At 38.3% G+C, this 27,812-nt stretch overlaps 1 protein-coding gene across 1 annotated transcript in view; it reads left to right on the top strand.

Annotated features, from left to right (window-relative positions):
• Window positions 1–27,812, top strand: part of LOC139116585 (uncharacterized) — a 66,350-nt gene that overhangs the window by 13,066 nt on the left and 25,472 nt on the right. Inside the window, exons 2-8 of the mRNA XM_070679181.1 lie at window positions 18,614–19,015; window positions 20,713–21,008; window positions 22,115–22,277; window positions 22,629–22,673; window positions 23,152–23,240; window positions 23,787–23,832; window positions 24,214–25,266. Of these exons, the coding sequence (XP_070535282.1) occupies window positions 18,614–19,015; window positions 20,713–21,008; window positions 22,115–22,277; window positions 22,629–22,673; window positions 23,152–23,240; window positions 23,787–23,832; window positions 24,214–25,266 (2,094 nt within the window). The remainder of the gene's footprint in view (window positions 1–18,613; window positions 19,016–20,712; window positions 21,009–22,114; window positions 22,278–22,628; window positions 22,674–23,151; window positions 23,241–23,786; window positions 23,833–24,213; window positions 25,267–27,812) is intronic.

Consider the following 27,812-nt stretch of genomic DNA (forward strand, 5'->3'; position numbering starts at 1 on the left):
AGTTCCGATTCTTCATCTCAAGCAGTGACATATGAATGCCATGGTAACGAGACGAATGACACCATTTTTCTTCCGTAATCGAAGTTCCGTATTACGTAATGTGCAGATGCAGGTCAAATGCAGGTCAAATGAAGGTCAATTTATTGAACTTACTGATACATCGGAAAGAAAAATGACAAATTTGATCGCTGAATCTGTATAGAATAGCCGAAAATAGGTCTTTAATGTTACTGCATTTTGCCTTTGCAAAAAATCTGAGTCACTGGTTTTTGATATGGTCTATAATTAAGTGCATTCCCTCCTTGTCGGAGGGACTCTGAATAAATTCACCCATACGAGACTGAAGGGTCTATCTTGCGACCAATGGCCTTGAACTATAACACCATCAATTGTGTGGATATAGGTTAAGAGGAACTGTAAGGGTGAGATCCATGTATGTAGTCAAAATATCTACATATTTGATGTGATGTGATCAGCATGTAGACTATTTATATATATCGATATTTATATATCGAATTAGCCATATGGTAAAACGTGAGAAATGACGACCAAAAACTTTGACAATGAGAAGCTGTATAATGTGTATAATTGCGCAAGACTGCGACACACCCTAAAGGCGTCGTATACAAATTAGGTATACACACAGTGGAAAGTTTGCAGATATCGTGGTTGTATTGTGTTCGGATACTTCAATGGTTTTTCTCGTCACGTCTTTGTAAATCTTTCCAACAAACCGCTGAGTTTTTAAAAGTTGAGTGCAATATATTTTAAGCGGACTTCGAGTTGACTGGTACCTAGTCGTTGTACTGTTTATTTTGTCAGAGGTCTGTTACGGTAGCACGCGCCGTGGGACTGAAAGAAGTAATTGTTCGAACACTTTGCGCAATGAAATTTCAAGTAATCTCTTTCACAGACAAGATGAAGTTGCCTAAAATTTACCTGTATTTGAAACTTGGGCGCTAATTCTGCGTCAATGGGAAAAAATAAATTTTATATTTTCACTGAAACAAAAATGTGCAGTCTGATTAAAAAATCCGATGTAGAGACGGGTCGGTCTTTTACGTTAGTCGTATTGCGGTGTTTTATACGGCCATGAGGGCAGGACAGCAGAAAAAAGACCGTATACGATAGCGTAAAAGACAGACCCATCTCCACGTCGGATTTTAATCACATTGAATACTGTCAAAACTTAATTGATCGTACAGGCTTCAAAATAAGCAACAGACCAGAAGAGTATAATGAAAATTTGAGTAAAAAAACGTAAAGTCTAAACTCTTGTGGAATCTATCAGTTCGTATTTTTAAAACTATCAATGTTAATGAAAAGGGACTATTTAAACTTTTCCTGCATTGGAGTCTAGGCAGTTGTCAAACGATCTAGCTGAGTTATCCCAAATTGTATTTGGTGATTTTTTAAAGCCAGCTGGTGAATAAATCCACAGAGGAGCATTAATGTAATGAGGGTAGTTCACACCGGCCTATCTTTTATCATTTGTGTAATTTGGTATGACTCAGGTGTCTCGATTGAGTACCCTCCTTTTAGTTGATGACGATAGATTGAACAACTTTGAGCACTACGCAGCGTGATGGTAGAGTTTAATAGCCATGTTTGCCTTGGTTTTAGACAAACATTTCGTTTGAAAATAAGGTGTACGTGACTCATTTTGGCCATCTTTGATACAATCTATTAACTGTTGTGTCAATTATTCTGTGTGGGTCTTATGAGTTATCTCTTTCAGTAAATATTATCAATCCTTTCTGGGGTTTACTAATGAAATGTAAATACAATTTATTGAGATTAATCCAGCACTTGACACAACTGAAACCCGGATAATCGAATGAAATTCCACGTACCAACAGTCGTTGTTGTCGGAAAAATCATGATGAGATGTGCGCGTACTTGCCAGGGCGCCTTTTTGTCTAATTGACCAATGTTGGCAAATTTCCTGTCGATGATGAAGACGACAATCAACATATTTTAATGACGGAGCATTATTTTAGAAAACGGTAGTGATCAAAAATATTTGATAAGATCGGCCGCGGACACGCGACTATCATGATGATATCCGGGTCTGTCCCGGCCCTGGGAGTACGCTCACAATGGAAAATAGAGGAAGTTTGTGCTTACGATGGCCAATACTTAACTTTGTAACGCGTTTAAAAGTACATCACACCATTGGTCATAGACCCTGGAACCCGGGATATCTAGGTCTCGCTCATTTGAACATTAAGAGACACTTTACCTGCTCAACATAGGGTAATATCCGGGTCGATCGGCGGTCATAAATTGCTGTTGCATAATCAGCATATTAACAATAAACGTGTTTGTAAACTATTTGCCGATGACTGACAGTTCCTCTTATTATAGGCTTAATACCATTAGAGTAGAGGTTAGGAAGCCAGGAAAAGTGCTTCCATTGTTTTAAGTGTGACGAACAGCAAAAAAAAAACAAAAAACAAAAAAAACCGTCTCCTACGGATCGGCAATTACGCACAAATTTAAAAAGGCGCCTTTGTCCGACTATTCGTTTAATTAACTACGGCATCTGTTAGTTTCCAAGTAATTTTCATTACTCTAATATTTATCAATCAGCTATTGTATTAAAAAGTGTTTTTAGAAAAGCTGAATCGTAAATCAAGAGTTGCAGTTTTATTATAGTTGTCATAGTAACCAGTACTGATCTTTAAGCCTCAAACAACATTTAAACGACTTTGGACAAGTCTCTCATAGTCTGCTTCGATTTAAACTACAGGTTTAATATCTGTTTTTAATGTGATTCAGTAAATGGACTGACATTTCTCATTTGTTGTAGTTGCACGCTTGTTACGATGGATATTTACCGTCAGCATAACAATAACTACAACTACAACAACAATATAGTGCCCCATTATTCAAGAAACTTAAAATTCTTGATGTATATAAACAATGTAATCTTCAGGTCGCCATTTTCGTTTAGATGTACTTCATGGTAATCTTCCCATGCACTTCAAATCATATTTTTCCTCAATTGATAATTACTATAGTACTCGATAAAGAGATAAAAATGTTTTCCGTCCACCGAAATGCAGAACCAGTTTAGGTCAACATGTATTAAATTCACTGTTACTTCGGTATGGAAAAATATTTCAGAAGACAAAAAAAAATTCCGCGAGACACAGATTTAAAACGGAATTGAAAAGTTACCTGTTAGATTTGCAATTTTGCCGTTTTTGACTATAATTTTCAGCTATTTCTCATTGCGTAATGTCTTTTTTTTGTGATATCATTGAATAGTCGCCATTTCATTACTGACTGTTAATTAATATATTTCTGAGTATGAGGCTGAACTCGATTAGTGCCTATGGCAACTATTTTTCAGTCTTTTTCTCACGTGAATTTTGTATGATAATGGTAGTGTATCCTTCGCCATAGTATATATTCAGTTGACATAAGAAGAAATTACACATACACACACACACACACACACACCCATACATATATATATATATATATATATATATATATATATAGTACACGCATAGAGAGAGAGAGAGAGAGAGAGAGAGAGAGAGAGAGAGAGAGAGAGAGAGAGAGAGAGAGAGAGAAACTGTTATTGATTTAACACAGGCTCTGCGCATTTCCTATAAGTTAATATTCAATTAAATGTTGTTACACTACCAAGTGTTTACGTACATCTGGAGATCCACTGAATGAATCGATGAGTCGTCGTCTTTGAGCAATTTTTAAAATAATAAAATCTGGAGTCGAGCGACGTGCATGGGTATATAAAATAGCTTAGACCAGTAGAATAACGAGTCATTACATTGTTGAAGTCAAGTCGCATTAGTTTTTAATACCTGAGCAATATATTGCAGCTTTTCCAATCCCAGTAATCTGTAAATTTACAGCAACGTCCCATTTTCGTTAAACTCCTTCGAATGGTTGCTATCGATAGTATTAAATAGATATAGAATTATAGGTTTTACTAATCACTGGGTGAGTCTCACATTTTGCAATGTTATTTTGTTATTTCTCATTCGGTGTTTATGTACACTTCTTAGTAAAGCGAAAGTGAGCATTGTCACCCGGTCGGCCGCTTTTCGACGAGTTCATATCCAAGGATTGGACACCACTGAGCAGGTGAACTGGGATCACTCTGCCATAGCGATGCAGCCTCTGAAACAGCTCATGTCGAATGTAGTAAAGCGGTCTGCCATGACTCCACCAGGTGCTTTATAGAGCATGCGTGCTTATTGCTGTTGTGGCATCTGTTTCTAGATTGTACAGAAATACCTCAGGACGATGTAAGGGAGTACTTGATATATACGTCAGACGGACCTAATTGGTGAGATTGCCACAGCAAAGACACAAAGTCGTACCTGATATGAAGACAGAATAAGCGAAACTTTAGGTAGACTCATGTGACATGTAAAGTCACAAATTCAAACCCTGGTAGATAGAAAGTGTTATTACATGTAACAAATATGTCAGGATAATAATTAGTGGAATGATGGTCATTTTGCAGATAGATAACCATAAACAACAGACTATTAATAAAGATTTAAACGACTCTTGACAAATGAGTTGTCCTGTCACAACGCGGTTGTAACAAAAGACTACGCATGTAGGTGTTCCACTGCACACAAAGTAATTGCGCGACTTCGCACAACCTAAATTCACTTCAGGTGTTCAGACAAGCCTTTGTTCACTCGTGCGAATCCCACTTCTAATAAACAACGGCGAGTAGGCGAGAATAAGGTGACCTGGGCCAAGTTGCCAAGACAACCGATTTGTGTTTACATCGCTATGGCCCCATTTACTCGACCCTGTGAGACGGAGGGCAGCAGGTGCGGATACCAACGCGAAGTTGCTTTGCATGGCGGGATACGGATATAATCTTCCCCCTTCCCTGTGTCTGTCTGTCTGTTTGTCTGTCTCTCGATCTCTCCGTGTCTCTCGGTTTGTCTCTGTCATTCTCTTTCTCTGTCTGGCTATCTTTCCATGCCTCTCTCGCGCGCGCTCTCTCTGTCCCAGCTCTCTCTCTGTCTCTGTCTCTCCTTTCCTTCATACTGTTTATTCAGCCCCGCTAAATGCCAAGATTTCAGCTGCTCGTTTTTCTTGCTCTATTTCGAATCAGTTAGCTTATCGTCTCTTTTGTAGAGTATGTATTTCACAAAGCACCAAGCGAAGCGAGAACGGCTTCGCAGCGACAGATTTTGCAGTATGGGTTGCACCTTTATCGACTTGACGTCACACGTAAAGCTATACTCTGTTAAAACTTGAATCACAAAGAACTCAATTCACGCATGTATTTTTAGTGCTCGAAACCGGCCAAACACTATTGATTTGACATGACATAAGGGAGACAACATGTCCGAGAAATGATCTGCCTCTGTCAGCTTCAAACACTGAATTGACAGGAAAACTGTTCACATCGTACGTGTCATTATTTGAAAGTAGACAGAGAACACGTCACGGGCCAAAATATAGATCCTTGGGAACGATCTGACGGCATTTGAATAAGCGATAAAGTTTCTGAAGTGTCGTAAGGTATGATCATGATGCAACTTTAATTTTCGTGTGTCCTCTTTAAATGAAGCCAAGAATGAACAATGATTTTTTAAGTAATTGATGCTTTTTATAGCGAATGATACATTCACGGGCGGAGAATGTAGCCTATTGTTTAGCTCATGGAGGTAGCAGAGACTCCATGTTTAGCCTAACCATAAATGGTAGAGAGGGGCCTAACTTAGCTACGCAAACATGCCAAAACAGTGCGCGTCTCTGCAGTTCAAGTGTACCTGTGTAACAAAGCACCTGTCATGCATTGTCATTGATAAAAGCAATTACGATGACCCAAATATACGTTAGTTACAATGACTGATTTGTAAACATAAAGCAAGGAATGTGCAATTGATAACATTTCGCTGAATAAACAATTGCTTATATCATGGAGGTAGTAGGAGCTCCTACTACCTCCATGCTTATATCGGAGCCGAGTGGAGTATTTGAGAAGTAAAATCGCATGAACTTTGTGATGCGCACGCAAAATCCCTTGGTCTTGACTAAAACTATGGATTCCTTGTTCTACGTCTACAAGTTGAACCTTCCTCTTTCCCTTTCTCAGCGTTGTTCTCATCTACCTATGAATTGTAAATATTTGTACGGGCAGAGCTGGTGTATCTCAAGTGTTTTGAAGCATGTCGATTTTGACAGTCGAAATTGTTCTTTGCTTCTCAGTCGCCTCAAGAGGTGACAACAAACGAACAACGAGCGTAAAGTAGTGCACATCTCCAAAATGAGAGCTTTGCACTTTTTCTTGCTTAAAAGAAATTTTAAAATGAGTCACCCTTCATTTTTGTTGAAGGGCGAAATAATTCAGATTTACAGAGTTGAAATTCGAACTGCCATTTAATATATATTCTGCAGAAGAAACAAATTTTGACAAACGGTGAAAGTTTTTCCGTAGAGATGAAAAACTGAGTCCACATAAAAATATCATATATATATATATATATATTATATATATATATATATATATATATATATATATATATATATATATATATATATAATTTTTTGGGTATATTTGAAACATTCAGTCATTCTGTATTTTAATGAAATTGTTGCAACAAGAAACCTGTGCTGAGACCAAGACACGTACCCCGACCCCCACCCCCTGGTGACGGACATGGCAACTGTTCCCTATAAAGACACCACAAACGGTGCCATGCCAACATCACAAGCAGTATATGGTCCGGACGATGGCCAGCCTCTCCCCTCACCGAAACCACAAGCAGTGCTTATAATGCTGGCGGCCAGTCATGCCTGTTTCTGAACTCATGGTTGTTGCAGTACACGGGATATGGCAAACATGAATATCCCGGATATTCATTCACACATGCTCTAATCTTTACTTTGATGAATTGGCCATTCATCAAATATATGCACTTGGCTGCCACATTGAAATATGCTTTCATTGCCAACGGTCAATATTTGATTACTGCACAAAATAAACGAACTGTAACTCATATATCGACCAAATTAAGACAGGACATCGGTTGACCAGCTTAAGTCATGAGCAGGGCCGAGATCAGACAAACAAACAATTTCTTTGAGTGTATTGTCGTAGTTTGTGTGCACGTTTTGTGCATATACACCATGTTTGCTTTTAGTGCAAATGCCCTAGTGCGTTGCATTTCTTAGTTAAGGATAAGATTTTGTTAATATATGAATTGATTATTCAAATGTTTCTCTTTTTTCGTGGAGCCATGAAAATTGCATGAGGTTTATTGGTTCGCAATAGGAAAAGGCGTTTGCACACGGCGTCGTCATGAACGTTCTGCCAAGTAATGATGACGATATGTTCGATCTTGATTAACAAACGATCCACCATCCTGCTATTATTCAGAACAAAATGTACCTGTAGACTTATCAACCAGGAAGTCAACTAAAGGTTTCATCTCCCTTTCACGGTTCTTGCAAATTTCTCAGGAAAGATGTGGATTAAAAACAAACGAACTTATGTTAAGAGATAAAGTAGTTCTATGCATGATAAACATGAAAAATATCAGAGCCTAATCGTCCCTGGGGAGAGAGGCTAGAAAGATATTAAACGCAGTCACGGTCTGATGGGCTGAAATACAGAAATATGTTTACATAGCCTCTTTAACTTCAGAATTAAGAATAGTTACTGTGTCATCAACATCGTCATAATGTGGAAGCGGTGACTTGTACGGCGCTCTCCTTAATATGTTGAGTAGACATAGAAACATGTTTACTGTTTACTCAGCAAGTGAGGTTGCTATTAAATCGGTCCTTATTGTAAGAAACATTTGATTGAAGCTGCAATCCGACCTCGGCATTTAATGTGGCTGTAAAATTGTAAATCCAATAAGTTTTATCACCATTTTGAGAACAAAGGAATGACAGAGCGGTGAGATCTTATGACAATAATAAATCAATACCAAAGACCAAAGGAAGTCAATACCCTTTCAAAACTCACATTCTAGAGCCTATAGATCAATGCTGATTGACATCGACAAAGTGCCTTTAAAATTTTCCCGGTTTCTCTCTTAGTTCTTATTCGACTTTATTCTATTCTATCGTTTTTTATCTATCGTGCATTTTACTTTGACCCTTCGACTTTCTATTTGATCGTTTAGCATATCGAAGGTAGTAACGGTGGTTTATTGTCCAGATAAATTATACGCTGCGACCAAGGGCCATGCGTCTACATAGTTGCGGTCTTATCGAGATCTATAAAATGTATGATAAATCATTTAAAGAGGTGCAGAGATTTCTCTGATGTCCGTCTTCATACAAGGAAATTACTGCGATTAAGCTGAGCAAGAAAACTCGGGCGGGGGATCATGTTAGTTTCAGGCAGGAGGCATACTGATACTTTACAACTGGCGGGAACAGTTTGGTTTCCAGTCTGACGAAATACTTGCTTTCATTTCTGCCTGTTTTAAAGCCTACTGTTTGTCAGTCTATAGGTCTGCCTAATGTTTCTACAACCTGAACATTCCTCTCTGTCCATCCCACGCACCGTCCCTCCCTTTCTCATTGTCGCTTTCTCTCTGCCCCTCTGTCTCCATGTCTAGATCTCTGCATGTGTCCGTCTTTCTGTGTCCCTTCATCTCTTGCCCTCCACCCACTCATTTAAACTAGCCCAGGGCAATGGTCATATATTCCGTCGTAAGGAGACTGTCTTGAATTAATCACTCTGGTCTTCCGTACCATTACAGGCATCTCCCTGAATCGTGTTCAAAGTCTCCATTTTGAAACGCTTTGCTCATCGGTGACTGTCGATAATGTTATGCGTGAATGGGTTTGAAAAGAGCCTAACTCCCGATCGAAGCGAGACTTTCTTTTTTGCTGGTACCCGGCTTTCAAAATAATCGCTATGAACGTGTATAATGTTTCAATAGTCCAAAGTTCTACATATATCATCCAGAGCTAAATTCCAGGGATCAAGAGAAAATTCGATCATTTGCTCAAAGAGGAGATATAATCGTAATAGGTTCATTCACTTAAAGGTATATTGTCACCTGTTCCAATTTTGCTACAGTTACCATGGAAAGAGAAAATCTAACCAATCACAGATTTTAAGTGGGTGGCCGCTTTTTAAAAACAGTGCCACAACATGGGCATTTTGAATACTAAGGAACGCCCCTTTGACCATACGTGGTCATATTTAGATTACAGGTGACTGTATACCTTTAATGTGGTTGGCTGGTTCTGAACTTTCAAACAAACTGTTGGATTCATACCAACAATTTTAACCGGGATTTGCAGTACGCGGAGCATGAAACATGTAATTATACTGTAATAGACCCAAACATGTCGAGGCATTGCTCGAAAGGTTGCCTCAAGCTTGAGCCCAAAGCTGTAGTTCAAACATGTTTGAGAGTATTAACAGAGTTGTTTTATTGTCTTGTTTCAAGGACATTTTCGTGTCGTTTGGTATATTGTCTTTCAAACTTTCTGGCGAAAATCATTATTATTCCCTTTCGTAATCACGCGCACGCTAGCTTTCTTGACTGTCTTTTTGTCGAGCTTGACATGCTGGAGGTAATATGGATGCTGTGTTTTAAAAAGCAAGACATCGCACGAAACTTATTTCGTTTTTATTGTCATAATTCACACAGTTGACTAGCGAGATGGTAATTAGATCGGAACACTCAACAATACGCCACCGATTTGTGATCCGGCAAACTTCATAGTCGCCAGCATCGTTGAGGAGTGCCCACGCCATAATGAGAATTTCTATTTTTTTCCTACAAAGTAAAACAGAGCGGCAATTTTTAATATTATCTATAAATTGTTTTGTACTGAGTGTAGCCAATGACTCAGTCTAGTAAGGAGATTGAATCGTTTAGGATCAATCGAATTTGAATTCATGTCATTGCTTTTAATAAACAACTGTCGTCGAGTGCAAATCTCCAACGATATTACTACAAGCAAAAGAGAATTCATCTTGGTGTAATGTAACGTCGTCCGCCGCTTTTAAAGCAATAATTTGATTTTTTATCTCTTTAATCTATTGGAGATAATCATGGAGTGTTACTTGGCCACGTAATGTGCTTTGCTTATTTGTTCTTTAGTTTTCTTTTGCAATAAGCTTATAAAAGAAACCCTTAAAGTTTTCTCGAGAAAATAATGTGCATAAGGTGTAAATTTAAAGTTGCGAGTCCATATTAACAGTAGAATATGCAAGAGGCAATTTGATACTACTCCTTACGCTCTGTTCAAATCTGAGAATACTTTCACATACAGCATGGTGGAGGTGTCATAATACAAGTACTCGTTCCGAACTTGAAATACGGGATACAAAACCTTTACTTTACTTAATTAACCCGAAAATGAAAGCTCTTGCACACAAACACACTTAAGGTATGAGGCCATACCATTCAGTGGTAATTGTCCAACAGGTGTTTGTTGTTAACTGAGCCTTGTTAGGACATGTTCTGGTTGTTATTTTAAAACTTATTTATCATTGTATTGTCATCGTTCCATCATAAATGTTTGTTTGTGTGTGCAGTCCATCTTTCATAGAATGTTTTCAAGCCATGCCAAATTTGCCGTGACCGTCTTATGTTCTCGTATTTCAACATCGGTGTGGGGGGCACAGAAACTTTTCTGCAAAACAACGTAGGCGTCATGATAGCCCTCATGACGACACTCTTACAAAGTTACGCACAAATGAATAAAAATTTCATATTATTGATTTTCCTGTCGGACGCGCTTTGTATAGCTCATTCTATGTCTTCAACTTTTACACCATGATGTATCGCTTGATGTATTCTACATTGCCACTATTTCACACACGATTTCTATCTACCTACTTTCATCCCTGTCTGTCTGTCTGTCTGTCTGTCTGTCTGTCCCTATGTATGTCTGTCTTCTGTTTTTTGTTTTTCCACTAGTCTATCGTCCAGCCTGCCAAGGTTGTCTAGGCTTTAGGTAATTACCAGTTTTGAAAGACAGGAGGATATGCAGTTAAAAACACTGAAAATTATACATACACATGTTTTATACTTGCTTAATTGTTTTCATATAATATGACTGCGCATTTAAGAATCAAAGCAGAAACTTCTCTGTCACCTCTGTCATTTGCACTACAAGGTGACATACTGCGAGCATGCTGGCGTTTTAAGCACAATTTATAAAATTTGCCAACGAAGTTTCGCAGGCAGGAAAGATACGCGGTGAAGTCAAATACACTGTGTATGTTTTCACGAAACCTCCAAAAAACCTGTGCGCCCAGGGACGCAAACAAAGAATTTCAGCTATTCGTAACTGCCCTCCCACTGGCGTATACGGAAAATATGCCCTCCCACTGAATTTTGATGCCCACTGCCCTCCAGTGTCTACGGCCTGTCCGCTCCCCACTCCCCACAACAATTCAAGCTCTACACTGCCGTCTCCCCACTACTGAAATTACCCATTGTCCACTAGATGCCCACTAGGCAAGCAAGATCAACGCAAAACCGTGCGAGCAGTATCCCTTGCTTGGAACATCGCTCCCTAAAGTTAGGCGCTTAATCTCACCTAAAGTTCTATTAACCATAGCATTCCCCTCTTTTACGTATTTTCCGGTACCCACTGGCAAAAATTTTCTCCCCGCCCACTGAAAAAAAGTGAAATTTCTTTCCCGCCCACAGTAAATATCGATTTTTTCTCACCCGCTGATTAGTTTTAAATTTGCCCGTCAGCTGAAAAACTTTGCACGAATAGCTTTAGTTGGAGGCACCTGCACACAGCTGGAAATGACCCGTGGTTTTCAACACTTACGCACTCTCAGACACTTATATCACACGTTGTTATCACCTTCGTCTGTAACCTGTGGACTTTCGTCTTTCACGAAATTTCGGTATTTCGGACGCAAAGTTCAATAACATTGACAAAAACTGTTGGTATTCTTGGCGCTATCTGAAATTTTACCTCAAAAGAGAATTACGTCAATACAGATAAAACAAGACAAGATTTCAGAATTTTTTCAAGAACTCGACAACGCAGTGACAAATAGCAACTTTGTTCTTTCGCTGAAAATTCCCCCCGTTGTCCATTATTCAAATCAACAGAATTCTAGAAAAAAACCCATCAGGTGTGTGTGTAAGCTTATATATATATATATATATATATATATATATATATATATATATATATATATATATATATATATATATATATATATATATATATATATATATATATATATATATATATAAACATATAAACTTCTATACGTATTGATGACGCCATAGATAAGCGTATAGTCACCTAAGTGTCTCTGTGATATCTCGCTGTAGTTTACAATTTAAAGTGGCGTCTAAGTTACAGAAGTGCCGTAAATAACTAAGGTCAAGGAGGTGACACCAGGTGGGGTATGATAATCGCGACCACACATTGTGTTTGCATAGTGCACACCTACGAATTACCTCGATAATATCATGTCATCGAGGCAGCTCAATGTTTTGTTACTGGAGCCGACGAACTCATTCAAAGGCGCCTCACGTATATATCTGTCAATTAAATAGCAATTTATGACCTGGAACAAAGTCGTGTCATTTTCATGTGGAAGTGAATTAACGAAGTTTGGACTCAAACACATAAGTCGTTGGTTTATTCTGGAAAGATATACGAAATCAGTGTGAACTTCGGCCTACTTGAAGATTGAAACAGTGACGAGATGTCTCCATGGCGTCGTCAACTGTTAACCACTCCATAAATGGCGAAATATTTGAAACTTAATCTATTTCGTAGAATTATTGATTAGCTGAAAAATTTATTGTACAAGGAAATACTTTGTACACCCACCGGGTGAAATATTTGAATAGACAAAAAACAAACGACGAAAAAACCTAATGTATAACAATTTAAATGTTGTGCAAATTAAAGAAGTCCATATTTGTCCGTGTCGCATCAAGCTTCCAGCCTACTTTTAGAATCATGTAGTTCTATACTGTATGCTCAGTGCGATGAAGGAGGCAGGTAGATGTTTTTAACCTAGGTAGAAAGCGCATCGGGGACATGATTTTCGGGTTCTCAAACATTTGCAATTCTTTTCTGATCTACTTGTTATGGCTCATTTTGAAGCTCTTGGAGCAGGAAAAGTTTCACGGTTTTAGTTTTTTGAAATCGAAAATTTTATTTTTCCCAGATTTAACACAGGGATAGCGGCCACTTTGAATTTAAAATATCAGTAAATGTCAGGCAGTTTGTTTCTCTTGTACCAAACTTTTCCAAGTGGCCTCTAAGTTTTATTCTTGATTTGGTATGAAAATGGTTGAAAGTTTCCTTGTTGAAAGTTAGAGCAAAAGTTAAGAGGGCCATAATACCTTTAGGTCTCTCCCATACAGCGCTCAGGTTGCCACATGGTGCATACTAGTGCGTCATTGTATTTCACGAGAAAGTTGTGTGGAATAGATTTCGGGATTATTGAGTTCACATATTCATTGAATTGTGTGAAACATTATGATTTACGCCTATAAAAGTTCTATCAAAATGCATATCAATTAGAGAGAACGAGAGAGTAAATATCAAAGTATATCAGGCGCCGTCTTTTAAACCACCTCGAACGTTGTCATTTCGCACCCCCCTCCCCCCCCCCCCCACCTGCGACAGAATGCATGCAAGGATTTATTTCATAGTTTGTGAGAAATGGGCGTTGACCAGTTTACTTGATACGGCAGATAACTGTTTTCTTCTTCTACTCGGATATCATTAAAATCGTGTTCAGAGACGTGACAGAGCTAATGGAACTGCTGTGTCGCCAAGAAAATAATACAACAGTCGTATCTTAATATATTAAAGATACAGACAATTTATTTTAGTATTTCATTGTTTTCTTATTTCGGGATGAGGAGGCTTGCTAGGCCTTGCTTGCTACGTTCATCTGTTGAATAACCATTATGATACAATACCGCCCTCTCGATCAAAATACGAGAAAATTATCAAGTGGATCCTGGTGTCTGTTTGTAATCGCCCTTGCAATCTTATGACAGCATTAGGGCCTATTTCTGTCTTTAATCATCCTTGCGAACTAATGACAGCATTGTTTCATTTATTTGCTTTGACAACGGTAAGTTATGTAGTGTCTGTTTTTGATACCACCAAACGATAAAACAGAGTACAATCAATCAACTATAATTTTTGATAAAAACGTTCAAAGGTCGGAATTGACTTTGGCTGTTTAGCGGATTGTCTTCTTACGAGCATCAGAACATCTGCGCATGCGTAATCATTGCCCTCGAATACTAACTGCACTTACACGTACGTGAGTCTGTGCATAGACTCTCGAGAGAGTCTATGGTCTGTGTCCTCATCAAAACCGAGAAAGGTAAATACATGTACGTGTTAGGAGTCGTAGAGATTATTGCATTTGTTTTAGTGTTTTGCACCAGACTTAGGTTCCCTTTTCTTCACATGCAAATCTACTGAAATATACAATAAAATATTTTTGTTCTGTTGATTCGTCATGGTAACTCTATATCAGTCATGAGATATTTTTGAAATGCAATGCAATTCCTATGTCTGGCAACGACCATACATGCACCGTTAGCAGCTGACATACGGTCTGCATACTTCGCACATTTCACTCAAGACTGTCCTAGATAAGATAAAATTCAGATTGACCTAATGTGCTAATTGACTTCGTTGTTCCGTTTTTACGCAAGTCACTATGCGCGGAAATCTGCTGTGTGAGTAATTCCACGGTGGACTCAGTAATCTGGTTATTGTTTTTGTTGTTTACGTCATTTGCTTATAAAATTGAAGATCGCCAACTTGTTTTAGCTTATTGTTTAAATATATTGAAGGCGTTTATAAAATTGCAAGGAAAATCTTTAGTTCGCGACTCGGAAATGGAAAACTTAAACTTTCGCTCTGATTTTTCTCAAGTAAGCTTTCAAAAATTCTCTTTCCAATTCAAGAATAAAAATCAGGGGTTTGGTACTGGAAAAACAAATACCCAACACTTACCGATATTTGCAATTTGGAATTTAAATTGGCCGCCACACTGTGTTAACTGTAAGGGTAAAAATGCAATTTTCCATTTTCAAAAAACTAAGATGACGAAATTTTTTCTTACGAAATGAGCATTAAAACAAGCCCTCACACATGGTAAGCCAAAAGAATACAGTAAAAGTTTGAGAGTCCGAATATCTGTCCCAGAGGCGTATTCCACCTTACAGCACGGTCACTCCACTTTTTTGTGTGACCGTTCTTAAAGGGATTTCACATCTGTAAGTTTGAAGAAGCAGGATGGTAATTACATGTAGTAGGCTTGGCCGGTACACTTCCTCCTCGATAATCGGGATTAACGGTACCGTTGACGTCGGCCCTGTACTTTATCCCGGTTGGTACTTGCCAGCACTTCCCAGCTATTTGATCGCTTTGATTATTGCAGTGTTACAATAGCAATGACTTCAATGTGATTAAAACAACAACAGCTACATCAACTTATTGGTCTTCAATTTTATTCGCAAATAACAACATAAACATCAACATAAACAACCAAATAACGGAGTTCCCTTACGTCAAAACCGCCTATTACCCGCTAGCAGCAATCCATGTATTCTTTACCCGATGCGATGCGATGCGATGTATATACGAATGAAAAAAAAATCGTTTCCATTCTGTGAATGCCTCATGGGAAAATGACAAGCTGGGCTTTTTGCTTTACATTAAATTTAAATCAACATGAAGCAAAAAAGTTTGATCATAGCTCATCTCCTGAACTTGCGATTAGGACAAGTTGGGTAAAGGAAACAGACAATTTTGTTTGAAAAATAGGCTTTATTCCGCCATGCAAACAGGGTCGGCCCAAAAGTTGGTTCATCATCGTAAATCACCCAACCCTTTACGGCAACAACATAATCAGTCGTCAACCTCAGTCGTCCTTCCCTACGGGAAAAGCAAACTCACGCGGCAAAGAGGGAAGGAGTATTTCCAATTAGGGAGCTGCGTGGTGGGAGGTTCATTTTTAGGAGCGGGAAAGATTCAAATCATAGCTGACATCACTCGGCTGTTTCTTTTTTGTTTTTTTTTTGTTTTTGAGGCGCGTATACGTACCATTCTAGTGGTTCCCAGACACTTCTTTCGCACCAAAACCACTTCGCACCATACCATCTCGTCCCATACCATTTCGCACCAAAACCACTTCGCACCAAAACAACCTCGTACCAAAACCACTTCGCCCAAAAAGTCATGTCCCCCAAACCACTTTGCCCGAAACTTATCGCTAACTGGTAAAGCTGAAAATAACCACCTTCCTGTCATCCTGGGACTGAAATCTTGAAAGTGTACGCATTTCGCGAAATTGACATCGTGCAATACCGCGCACGGCACCTGAGATAGTTGTAGCATTTGCGTGTTTCTCTTTTCTTATTCTATCGTTTATGGTTTCATGCAATAATAAATGGTTTGTGGTAGCCAAAATGTCCTAACACATTAATGCTTCCAAGTTGTAGGTAAAAACAACCTTATGATACGTCGTATACCGTTGTTTCAGGACGAGTTGACGGTACTTTGGGCGAAGTGGTTTTAGTACGATGTGGTACTTGGGGCGAAGTGGGGTTGGGCGAAGTAGTACTTGGGACGAGGTGGTTTTGGAACGAAATGGTTTTGGGACGAAGTTGTGTGGGGTGAACTAGTTTTGGTGCGAAGTGTCTGGACCCCATTCTAGTAGTGCGACCACAAAACCACGGTCTCTGGCATTACACCCTCAGCAGATTAGGCATAAAAATATTGTGTTTCCATTAAACATGTCTTTAGGAAATATCGTAGGTCGGCCGGGAAGACTTTTCCTAGATTTGAATGTTTATTTTGGTGTGTCCAATCAAAAATAGCAGAAATTGCCAAAATTATGCTCGAGTCTAGCAAATTTGCTAAAATCATGCGCCGAATTTTAAAATATTAAATAGAGTAGGTCGAGTTAGCCGAAATACAATTTTATTTCGCCTATAAATGTGCATACATCCAAGTGTAGGCCTATTAAAATACCACAACTAGATTCAAGCTATGATAAATAGAAGCAGGAGGGTAGTCGCGAATAGTTTTCACTAATACCCTCCAAATTTTACTCTTGTTAACACTCTGTTAGAATAGCGTAGTAACATTTCAAGAGACCAGTGGTAACAATTCTTCCACTTTGAAATCGACTGTTTGACTGTCAGGCTGGCTTTTACGGGCAAGGATCAATATCCACTTTCGCCTAAATTATACGAGTTAAAATTTTGAATAAAATATTTCTTCAACTTGAATGTAAATGTAAATCGTTACGATGGTTCCATCCGTCTAATATCTGTTTACTAAAGGGACAAAGTCGCTCTATTTAGACCATTTTTCATTAATTTTGCTTTATATGAAAAGTGGTTTGTGCTGTTTGACTTCTTGAAACATGCTGAAATGCATGTCAACTGTGCAAAACCATTTGCAGCCAGACAAAATTAAACCACGGTCGTCCGATAGAGGGACCGTGATTAAACATAGAGTGAAACTTTGACGGGCTGGTAAAAAATTTAAGTTCCGTGCACAAGTGTTACAATGCTCATGGCTGAAATTACGCTATTACAGAAGTTTGGACCACAGTCGCATGTTTTCCAAAATTCAGCTCTTCGCTCAGACGCACTGTAGTCATGTGTAACGCTTAGCTTATATATACACACGCTACACGCGAAAGACGCATGAGAAGAACTTACACATGTATATAGGTGCACCTAGGCGCAGAGTGGAATTTTAGAAAACAGGCGACCGTGTTTGGAGCTCATACAATTGACGGTACCTTTCATCATAGCAGCTTTTTGTTGCTTTGTGGAAATGTCCATAGGAAAGCGAGTTCGAAAGGAAAAATCCATTTTGTCTAGCGGTCACAAACAAAATTATCTGTTTGCAGTCAGCAAGGGGGTAATTTTTGACACTTTTGCAATCGTAGACTGTCGATCTTTTGTACCCTGAGTGCCTTTATGCAATTATCACATCATGTGTTCTTGATATCACAAAAATGTTGAAAAAGAGTGACTCTGTCCAATTAAAACCATGCAACTACCAGTTAGATACACACAAAACCAAGAAACAAACACACAGATAATTGTTGCCGCTGTCCAGTATAATTCTAACGCAGCGGAATTCAATTTGAAATGCAGAAAATACAGTGAATGAGTAAGTGATGAGTGTCACTAGGTACTTCGGTCCGACTGTTAGCTGAATACAATATGACGTCACACAAGCAGAGCATTTGGCATTTATCATACTCCGACTCGCCGCAAGAGGGAGCTTTGCTACACACGGCGCCTATAAGGCCTAACCAAGCTGTACTATACTTGTTTACAGGTATCATTTATGTCCTTGGCTTCCGATGGATGATGCCTGGCCTAAGGTAGTTGTTTGAATGTTCATACGTGTAAATCGATTGTCAATATGCCCGCCACTGCAACTTAAATACTCACTTAGGTTGCAGTGGCGGGCATATCGACTACGGGATGGATAGATCGAGACGGCACAGGCGAAGTCACGGTCCCTTGTAAAGCTTTTTGTACATCGACCGTGCAAAACTTAGACTCTCAATGTGTCAGCCCGCAGCCCCAAGCATCACCGCTACATTTGTTTTGCAATTTTTGTGTTACAGGTGGACATGGTGGTAGGGGAGGGCGACCGTCTTCCAGTTACCTTTCCGCCGGTCAGTCCGAAAGCTATGGAAACCACATCGAACCCGTCAAGAGAGGGAGTGGAGGTGGCGGTTCCAATGGCGGTGCAGGCGGTGGCGTCCTCCATATAGTTGGCAACTTCACTGTCGAGGTTGAGGGTATTATTTCGGCTAACGGAGAAGATGCAACCGGTTCTTCCAGCGGCGGTGGAGCCGGAGGAAGTATCTTCATCTGGACCGACCAGCTGTCGGGCAGCGGACGAATATCAGCTGTTGGAGGGCGTGGAGGGACAAATGGTGGTGGAGGGGCCGGTGGACGCATTTCTATCGAACGCAACAATAACCTCTTTACGGGTCAGGTGTTCGCACACGGAGGAAGACCGGGTAAATATTATAATCAAGGTCACCAAAGGTTTACTTGAGTCACTTATTATGCGTGCTCAAACTTATACACAGGCCATAAAGCCGTTCTTAGTTGGTGGCTTTTGTCATGATAACAAAGACCAACATGCATGCACAAGGGCACCGATTCACGGCGTACACTTTGTTTTCTTTGGAAGATTTCAGAATGACACGCTTACTTTAAATGCTATTGTACAACAGTTGTGATCAGCTCTGGCGACTATTGTCCCATGACAAAAAATTAAAGAGGCGTTTGTCTGTTTGAGACAAGTTTAACATGGTGGTAATGGTGTGCTTTCCAAGCATCGCATAGCTTAGCAGGGCTGCCCAAGCAATTGGACCCAGCACAGTGTGTTCATTGTCGTAGAGATCTCATCAAGGCCTGATATTTTGGCCACCTCTTCTTTAGGACGAAGGATTATATATTTTCATAACAAAAGAATGTGCATGGTATTTACAGCCCCAATATATTTTTTCAGGCACTGTACAAGATTGAGTTTTTATAATCATCATGAGATCACATGATCATGAATGTATTTTTTACCTCCAGTCCATGGTCCTACCACAGTACTGTGGTCCTACTCATTACTCACTAAATCCTGTTTCTTCACCTAGAAAGGGCAATACATGTAAAACAATTGGTTAGGGAAACCACAAAATAACACAACTTTTTGAGGAGCCATTTGAACAAGGTTGAAATATACCGGAGCATTTGCAAGCAATACTCCAAGAGTTCTAAATTCTTCGAGTAAATCTGGGATTTCATGAATTTTCTTTAAATCAGCCCTATACTAATTCACATATAAATGTAAAATTAAATGTGTTAAAACGTGTTAGACAGTTTTCAAGCTGGTGGCACGTCAAATTTGCTGAAGGTGCACACTGTCTTCATGTGTATAGGAACTGATACAGAAGTGCACATCATCCTAGAACAATGCTGAAAATGATTTGTCTCAGTGTTTTTATGGGCAAGCATTGCGTGCACAATGCATGTTATACCGCCTCATCAAAGTTGCAAGGACAAAAGAATGCATGGTTCATACACTCAGAGCCTGTTGTAACTGCTGTGTCTGTGGCTTTGGCCTCCATTTGATGGGAATATGAATATGTATTTTTAGTTCATTTTACAAACGCCTTGAGGAGTTCGTCTCATTTACATGACAAATTTAAATCATAACACATAAAAATCTAAACAATAGTCATTATATATAAATGTAAATGTTCATAAGATAAAAACTCTGATTTTCAACGAGTCTCTTAAACAAGAAGTCTGAAAATTCAACAACTTATAGAACTGCATAATTTATTTCTAATGATGATAATTTCTGACTTGCTGGATATTTAAAACTGAAGTTGGTTAATAACAAGTAAAAAGTGAACAATTTCTTCCAACTTTCTTTTGAACATTAAAGGGGGCACCCAGGACTGCCATATGTTTGTTGTTAAGACTTCACAATATAAATGCAACATATAATCTCCAATACCACAGATGATAATTTTGATAATCATTAAAATTTATGACAGTTGAATCTTCAAATGAAATTTGAAGCTGTATTATGTCATTCTTGTAAATTTAAGTCTTATAAATGATTTAAATCTGAAACCCCCCCCCCAAAAAAAAAGTGTGTTTGTGACCATTCAGTCCTGGTTTTACTGATTTCTTGTCTGTACCATCACAGATGGAGATACAGATCCCTATCAGACAGCGTCATCCATGTCCAGCAGTAGCAATAAGTATTCTCAGACTAACGCCGAACAAGGTAGGCTGGAGAATGGCAACACAAACTGGAGACCATCTTCCAACAATGCAAATCATTATCTGGATGCCATATACACAGAGCCATTTTATCTGACAGCCATAGCAACAAGGGGATGTAAAGGAACAGAATGTTATGGAGGAAACCAAAACACTGAATACTGGGTGAAAACATACTACCTTGAGATTGACAGTGGAAGTGGATATCAACAGTACAAGGTAATTATTAGATGACAAGGTCTTATTAACTCAAACTATTGACAGTTTAGTCAGCGCAACCCATTTACTTGTAAACAGGTCCACTCTTATTATTGAAAGTAATTGGTAAATTTGGACTGAACCATTACATGTAGATAATGGGTTAGTTTGGACCCAACCACCTCACAGTACTGGCAATTATCCATAACTGTGTGATTGTATCATCACCTTAGTACATTTGTATCATCATCTTAGTGAGAACTTTTTTGATTACTAATTTTAACTTAAAATTGAGATAAAAGATGTTGCAACTTCATCAAATCCATTTATCAAAATGTGTTAAGAAAAGTAGTTATGGCATAAAATTTCCAATAAAATGCCCATAACACAAGGATTGCAGATATAACAAATTCCATCATAACAAACTGAGTGGTGGCCTTTTGTATGACAAATTTCTCTTGTCACAGCAATGGTACAAAATCAGTCCTTTTTTGTCTGAAACTGATGTAGCTAAATTGTCCTATTTTGCTGTAAACTATTCTGCTAGGCGGGCTACACGATAGTTTTAGATCTTTACAAAATAGCCAGCTTTCTAAGGCCCTCTTAATGAAGTATGATTTTCCAAATAATTCATAATGGGGCTTCCTGGGAAAATGGTGTTTAATAATTTACATTTTCAGAATTCACCTAATGTGTCTAGTAGTGATCTACACAAAATAGAGATGCATCTGCAATCTCTGATGGTGCAAATCAGAGTGAATGATGGGATATCTCTTATAATGTAGACTGTGGTGTTAATCCAATAAACTTGTGTTCAGATTCTGACAATTTTGACAGTTTTCTACATAGATTAAAGATAAGTGTGTATTTTGATGATTTTTGATGATTTTGAACATAGGGGTTGTATTCTTTTCAATTTCTTTGTAGCTTAGGAAAGAGAAAGTAGCAATTATACAGCCCTCCATTCTTACCAAAGTCATATTTCAGTAGATCATGTCTTTATGGTAGTTCCACAGGTAATCCAGCTAGAACAGAAATAAGCACTCTTCCTTAACATTAATGTACACTGTACCAAGTTTTTGAAAAGTGTTTTTGTGACATTAAATCAATTTCAAACTGACTTTCAGGATGTGGATGGTTCTACAGTGTTATTTTCTGGTAATGTGGATGGTCGAAATGAAAAAATAAACTACCTAGATTTCCCTGTTTTGGTAAATAAAGTTAGAATCAACCCTCAATCATGGCAAAGTCACATATCCATGGCAATGGGCTCATACGGTTATGAGAATGGTGAGTACAGTCTATGCAATTGCTATATAAAAGTTCAGTTTGGCATGACTTTAAATTTTGATTCATTTTTTCCATATTTCTTAATCCTTTTAATTTTCACATCTTGGAAAAAAAATAGGACACTGACCTGGAAAGTGTGAAATGCCAGTGTTTTAAAATGCTGTAAGAGCAGAAGACCTGAAAAACAACAGTAAAAGCTAGTCAAAACATTTTTTACTGGAATTTAATTTATTTTAAAATATATTTTTGTAACATATTATGGAGTTCTAAATAGTTTGTTTTACTTTGTGACAACACTCAATATTTCTTCAAAATTTTACAATCGTTGTAAACTTCTGCTTAAAATCACAGAAATCCAGAGCCATACACCAGAAACAGATTGTCAAGGTCACAATGGTGAGTTGTAGACTACAAATTTGTTCTTGGTTGGGCTAAGTACATTTCCACATTTTGTACATGTAACCCTGGCAACCTGACTCACCATTTAATCTCTCTGTATTTAATCTTATTGAGTCTGAGTGATCATAGCCATCAGATTGAAAGAGTGATGCCTCATAAAATCCTGCTTTGCCATGTCTAGCCTGACAGGGGTTACCAAGGTTTAATACCTGAAAAGGTTGTCTGGGATAGATCATCACGTACAGACCGGACTATTGTCAGAAACAGCGCCCTCAATGGCAAGATTAGTGAGATACATCACCCTCATGATAGGATCTCAAAGTCCTCAGCAGAATTGTAAGACACTCACTGACCTATGATGAGTGGGAATACTACAATTGTTTTGAAGTTTAAAGCATGCTGCTGCCTTTCTTTATTATATTCCTCTTTAATGCTTGATATGAAATCTGCCAATGTACTTTTTAACGACCAACAGAGGCGGAATCTGGTGGTCCAGGAACTATACACACATTGGAGGGATCAGTCCATAAACTTATAATTGACAACATGGGCAATCAACCAAAGGCAAGTTTGACCAATTGTAAACCTGCTTTTGTTGGCAGAAGCAGAAACAAATCCGTCATGAAGCTTTTTAAAATTTTACCTTTTTGGCAGGGCATTTCTTTCCTTGTGGTGTGATAATTGTGTGAGGCTTTCTTTGTAGTCATCCTATCAAGTTCACAAGAATGACATTTGACCAATAACTAAGTTGCTTTCAAGTTCAAAACAATGAACAATAGTCCGTGTGATTTTGATATTTCATAGATAAACATTGAATGAACAGAGCATAGATATTGAATGGATGACGGTCAAATCACAGAGAATTGTTAGAGATACATTCGCTGCGAGTCTTTTCTCAAAATTTGGTGTTCATGTAGCATTTAATTGTGAAATATATCCCCATCGAGAAAGAGGATTAGCAAATTCACGTGCAGTTTATCACTGTATTTAACATGAACTTTGTTTCGTACATTTCTTGTATTGTTGCTGCGATAGATTATTTTCATTGTTGAGTCTTTTGACCACAGAACCTATATTTGTATCATTTTCCCTGTGACTTTTTCATTTCAGTTTCCAGTGACAGATGAATGTACAAAATATCAAATAGCAGACTCAGGTAATTTACAGTTCAATTCAATTCACTCTTGCCGGGAAGTTTTATGAGATTTTGAAAACAGATTGAGTTTGTTTCCTGATGCATTTAATGATTGACTGTTGTTCAAAAAAGTTTATATAACTCTGGAACACTACTGTCTGATAAAACAAATCCTGAACACTTCATCAAATGAATTTCCTTGCTTTGAGTAAACACACTTTAACATACACTTTTGATACCTAATTTTGCCTCAGGGAATAGATATGTTCAGATATAACATTTATTGTAAATAATTTTTTCAGCCTCAGGTCTTTGGTTTCCTCCCATTTTCATGGTTGTCCATCCTTACTATGCATCGTTTTCAACAGCAATTTTAACTCTCACTCATATATTTCACAAAAGGTGCTGCTGCATGGTTGCAAGCAGAGCAAGTCGGCCAATACAATTTCAACGAGGTAACTCTGCAAAATGGCGGCCATCTTGTCCTCAACCATGAGACTGCAATATTTGATGATATATTTGGTGAAGAGGCATCCATATTACATGTGGCAAGTGGCAACATCTTCCATTTCGGTTACAACTCTGTAAGTACATCCACACTTTATATCTATGACAATGCTGTCCTGGAATTCGCAGGAAACTCAACTTCTTTCAAGAGATCGTTGTCAGCGTGGGGTGAGCTGAGAACAGACCAATCCCATTGGTTTACCTTTGGTGGTTTTGAAGACAGCAAGATGACTCTGTATCCATATGCAGACAATGATTTTCACGTCAACGCTTTCACAATCAAGGAAGATGCTACAGTGATCCTGGAAAATTCAAACGATCCGGCATTCTGTGGCTACAGTCTCCATATAGCAGGTGGCTTTGCTGAACTAATCATGGAGGACAGGTCATCTTTGAAGGTCAGCTGTCCGTCATCCTTGGTCGGAGAGATTCTCCAAATGGGTGTACAGACCTCAGCTACCATATCCGTGGATAGTCCGCTGAAATTCGACACTTTTCAAATTGGAGGCATGCTGAACATGACAAACAAAGCAATAATTGAAGGCAAACTGGGTGGCACGAAAGTTCTCAACTTCATTATTGTCGATACTGGTGCTGTGTATCTTGATACAGAAGATGAGAATATGGTGATCAATGGAACAGAACACCCAGAGGTGCAGTGGTCGGAGCTGTATTTCAGAGACGCAGAAATCAGTGGTCAGCTGCATGCCAAGTCAATGAAGAACAACGGAGACGATGTCCTGTCAACTGGTTGGGAAATCCTCAACGTTTTGGAAGGTGGCCTCTTCAACTTTACCTCTGTCGACAAGTTTGAAGTTGATGACATTACAGTAAATGGTCAAATGATTGTACAGAACCACATCTGGATGGAAGGGCGTGCAACGAACACACACAGGGTGCGGTCATTCATTATCGGCGAAAATGGAGAAGTTCGATTCGATGAACAGGGTAGGCATGTGTGTGCATGTTCATAACATGTAACATCATACTCTAAATGTCAAATTTAATAAATATCTTGCCACTTACAGATATTTTTTTATTTCATTGACTTTACATTTCATTGTTTCTGAAATCACATGAGCCAGTCAACATTTCTAAACAAATCTTAACGCACAAGCTTTTCTTTCAGATGGGTATACATCATTGTTAAAATGGAAGAATTTACAATTGAAATAGAAACCTTGATTGGAAGCATGATTCAGAACACCAGTAAACATTAAGAAAACGATGACAAAAAGTATAAAAATGCATACCATATGAATACAGATAAATATTTCCTGTAGTGGCATAATAGCTTACCAGAAACGATATGTTTGTTGTCAAATATAAATGTCACAATATAGAAAGTTTATGTAATTGCTAAATATACATTTTTAATATCGTTATCATGTAGAAATACTCATCACATTGTTATAAAAGTACAAGTATAGACATATGTATTGTGAGCAAACAAAATTCTATGGTACATGTACATGACTGGTAGAATTATTTGGGGTGCCTTTCATGATTTTTAAGTATGGCATACCCCCTAAGATAGCACATAATTGTAAGTATGGCATACCCCCTAAGATAGTACATAATTGTAAGTATGGCATACCCCCTAAGATAGTACAAGTGTAAGTATGGCATACATGTACCCTCTAAGATAGCACATAATTGTAAGTATGGCATACCCCCTAAGATAGTACATAATGATACCAAACATGTACTATGTATTTGCTCCATGCTTGCAAAGTTTGCTGATTTGTAATGAGTTCAAATGCTGTGGCGATGTTCTCCCTGTAGCATGAAGTTGCTGTTAAGTCTTTGGCTGCTTTGAAATGCTGATAAAGTAACTTTTAAAAACATTGGTGTAATGAAAGGCTGTTAATATTTGCATTATAGTCTCTGCTGCCATTCACTTGTCTTCACTCAACCAGAGAGCCAGTAAACTTGAAAACTTTAAATAATTTGTTCCAAAGGTTTGTAAGACACATTGAATCAGGCACAGTTTCTTGGCCTACTCCTCATTAGATGTTGAAATACACGGCATTTTGCCTGTCACACCCCCAGCCTATCTGTGACTAGAATTTTAGTGGCTGACAAATTTTGTCCTGATTTTAAATCAATTTTAACATCAGCAATAAGTTTTGACAGGTGAAATACTCAGCATTCCATATGCTTCCAGGAACTAGAACTGTTGTACTATGACACTGTGTTTGATCTATATGTGGTACAGAACAAAAAATTATGAATTTCAAATAAAAAATTCACAGTTGCTGTCACATTCAGGTACAGTATATTGCTGTATTCTGCACTGGTTGAGAAAGGACAAATTTTAACTGATGCACTGCTTGCCTCTTCTGTCTTTCTTAATATGCTGTCACCTTTAAGATAAAGTGCTAAACAAGGGTTAAATTTCTTTATTCTTGTAACCTGTTATTAATCAATTATATGTAAGTGCACCTGATGTGAACTAGATTCATTGTAACTTTCACATGATCAGTAAATATTCCACTTTGGAAGTGGATAGGAAACCTTAAACCTTGCCTGTTTGGGAATGTTGTATTCTCAAAGTTACTGCTGTTTGGTAGATTGGTAACACTGTTGGGGAGAGGGGAGGTAAAGTGTTCCTTGATGTAGCAAAGTGTTGGCTATACAAACAACTTCTCAATTTTCACAGGTGGTTCTTCAGACTCATTCTCAACTTTGTCGGCTGAAACTGTCCAAATTGAGGGCAATTTCCAAGCAAATAAACTTTACGTTGGGGATGGTTGGGATGTATTATCTGTTGAAGCGACGGGTGTTTTCAATCTCACGTCTGTCGGAAAGCTTAAAATCAACGAAATTCAGGTCAACGGTCTGATGATGATTCAAAATCCTGTATGGATTGAGGGAACAAGTGTGCACAGAGTGAGAGCATTTTCTATTGGTCTTGACGGTGAATTATTGTTCGATGTAGCAGGTAGGACTTTCAGAGTTTTTATAATTCATCTCAATACTATACCGTCATCCTGATACAGAGAGCATTCACCAAGATAGTCGTTTGATATTTGACCCAAATTGTGGTCTACATTTTGGATTCTACTTTTGAAATTTTGACAACTCTTAGGCAGACATCACAGTGAACCACCCCAGGGGGCTCCTACAGACATAAGCAAAAGTTTGTCAAACCATATAAAGGTACCGGTAATATACAATTCAATTTTCGTTTTTGTAAGTTCTTGAAACACCCTCAACACTACACATTCACCACCCTAAATCAACAAAGTAACTTTTGATATTCCCAATCCATAAGGTATTTGTCAACATATTTCAAAGAAGGGATATTAGACTTTCTGCATAATTCATACTGCACATCTATTATCTATTAATGCCAATCTAGACTGCACAGAGGTCTATGGTGGTGGTTATTCTCACAATGGTAGCAGGGAAATTTCAATACAGCCAAAACCTGCAGATAAGCAAAGTACTTTGAACAGAGGGTGACTTGCATAAATGTGTGAACTTTGCTT

The sequence above is a fragment of the Ptychodera flava genome, chromosome 17 (assembly GCF_041260155.1).
Source record: "Ptychodera flava strain L36383 chromosome 17, AS_Pfla_20210202, whole genome shotgun sequence".
Classification (NCBI taxonomy): domain Eukaryota; kingdom Metazoa; phylum Hemichordata; class Enteropneusta; family Ptychoderidae; genus Ptychodera; species Ptychodera flava.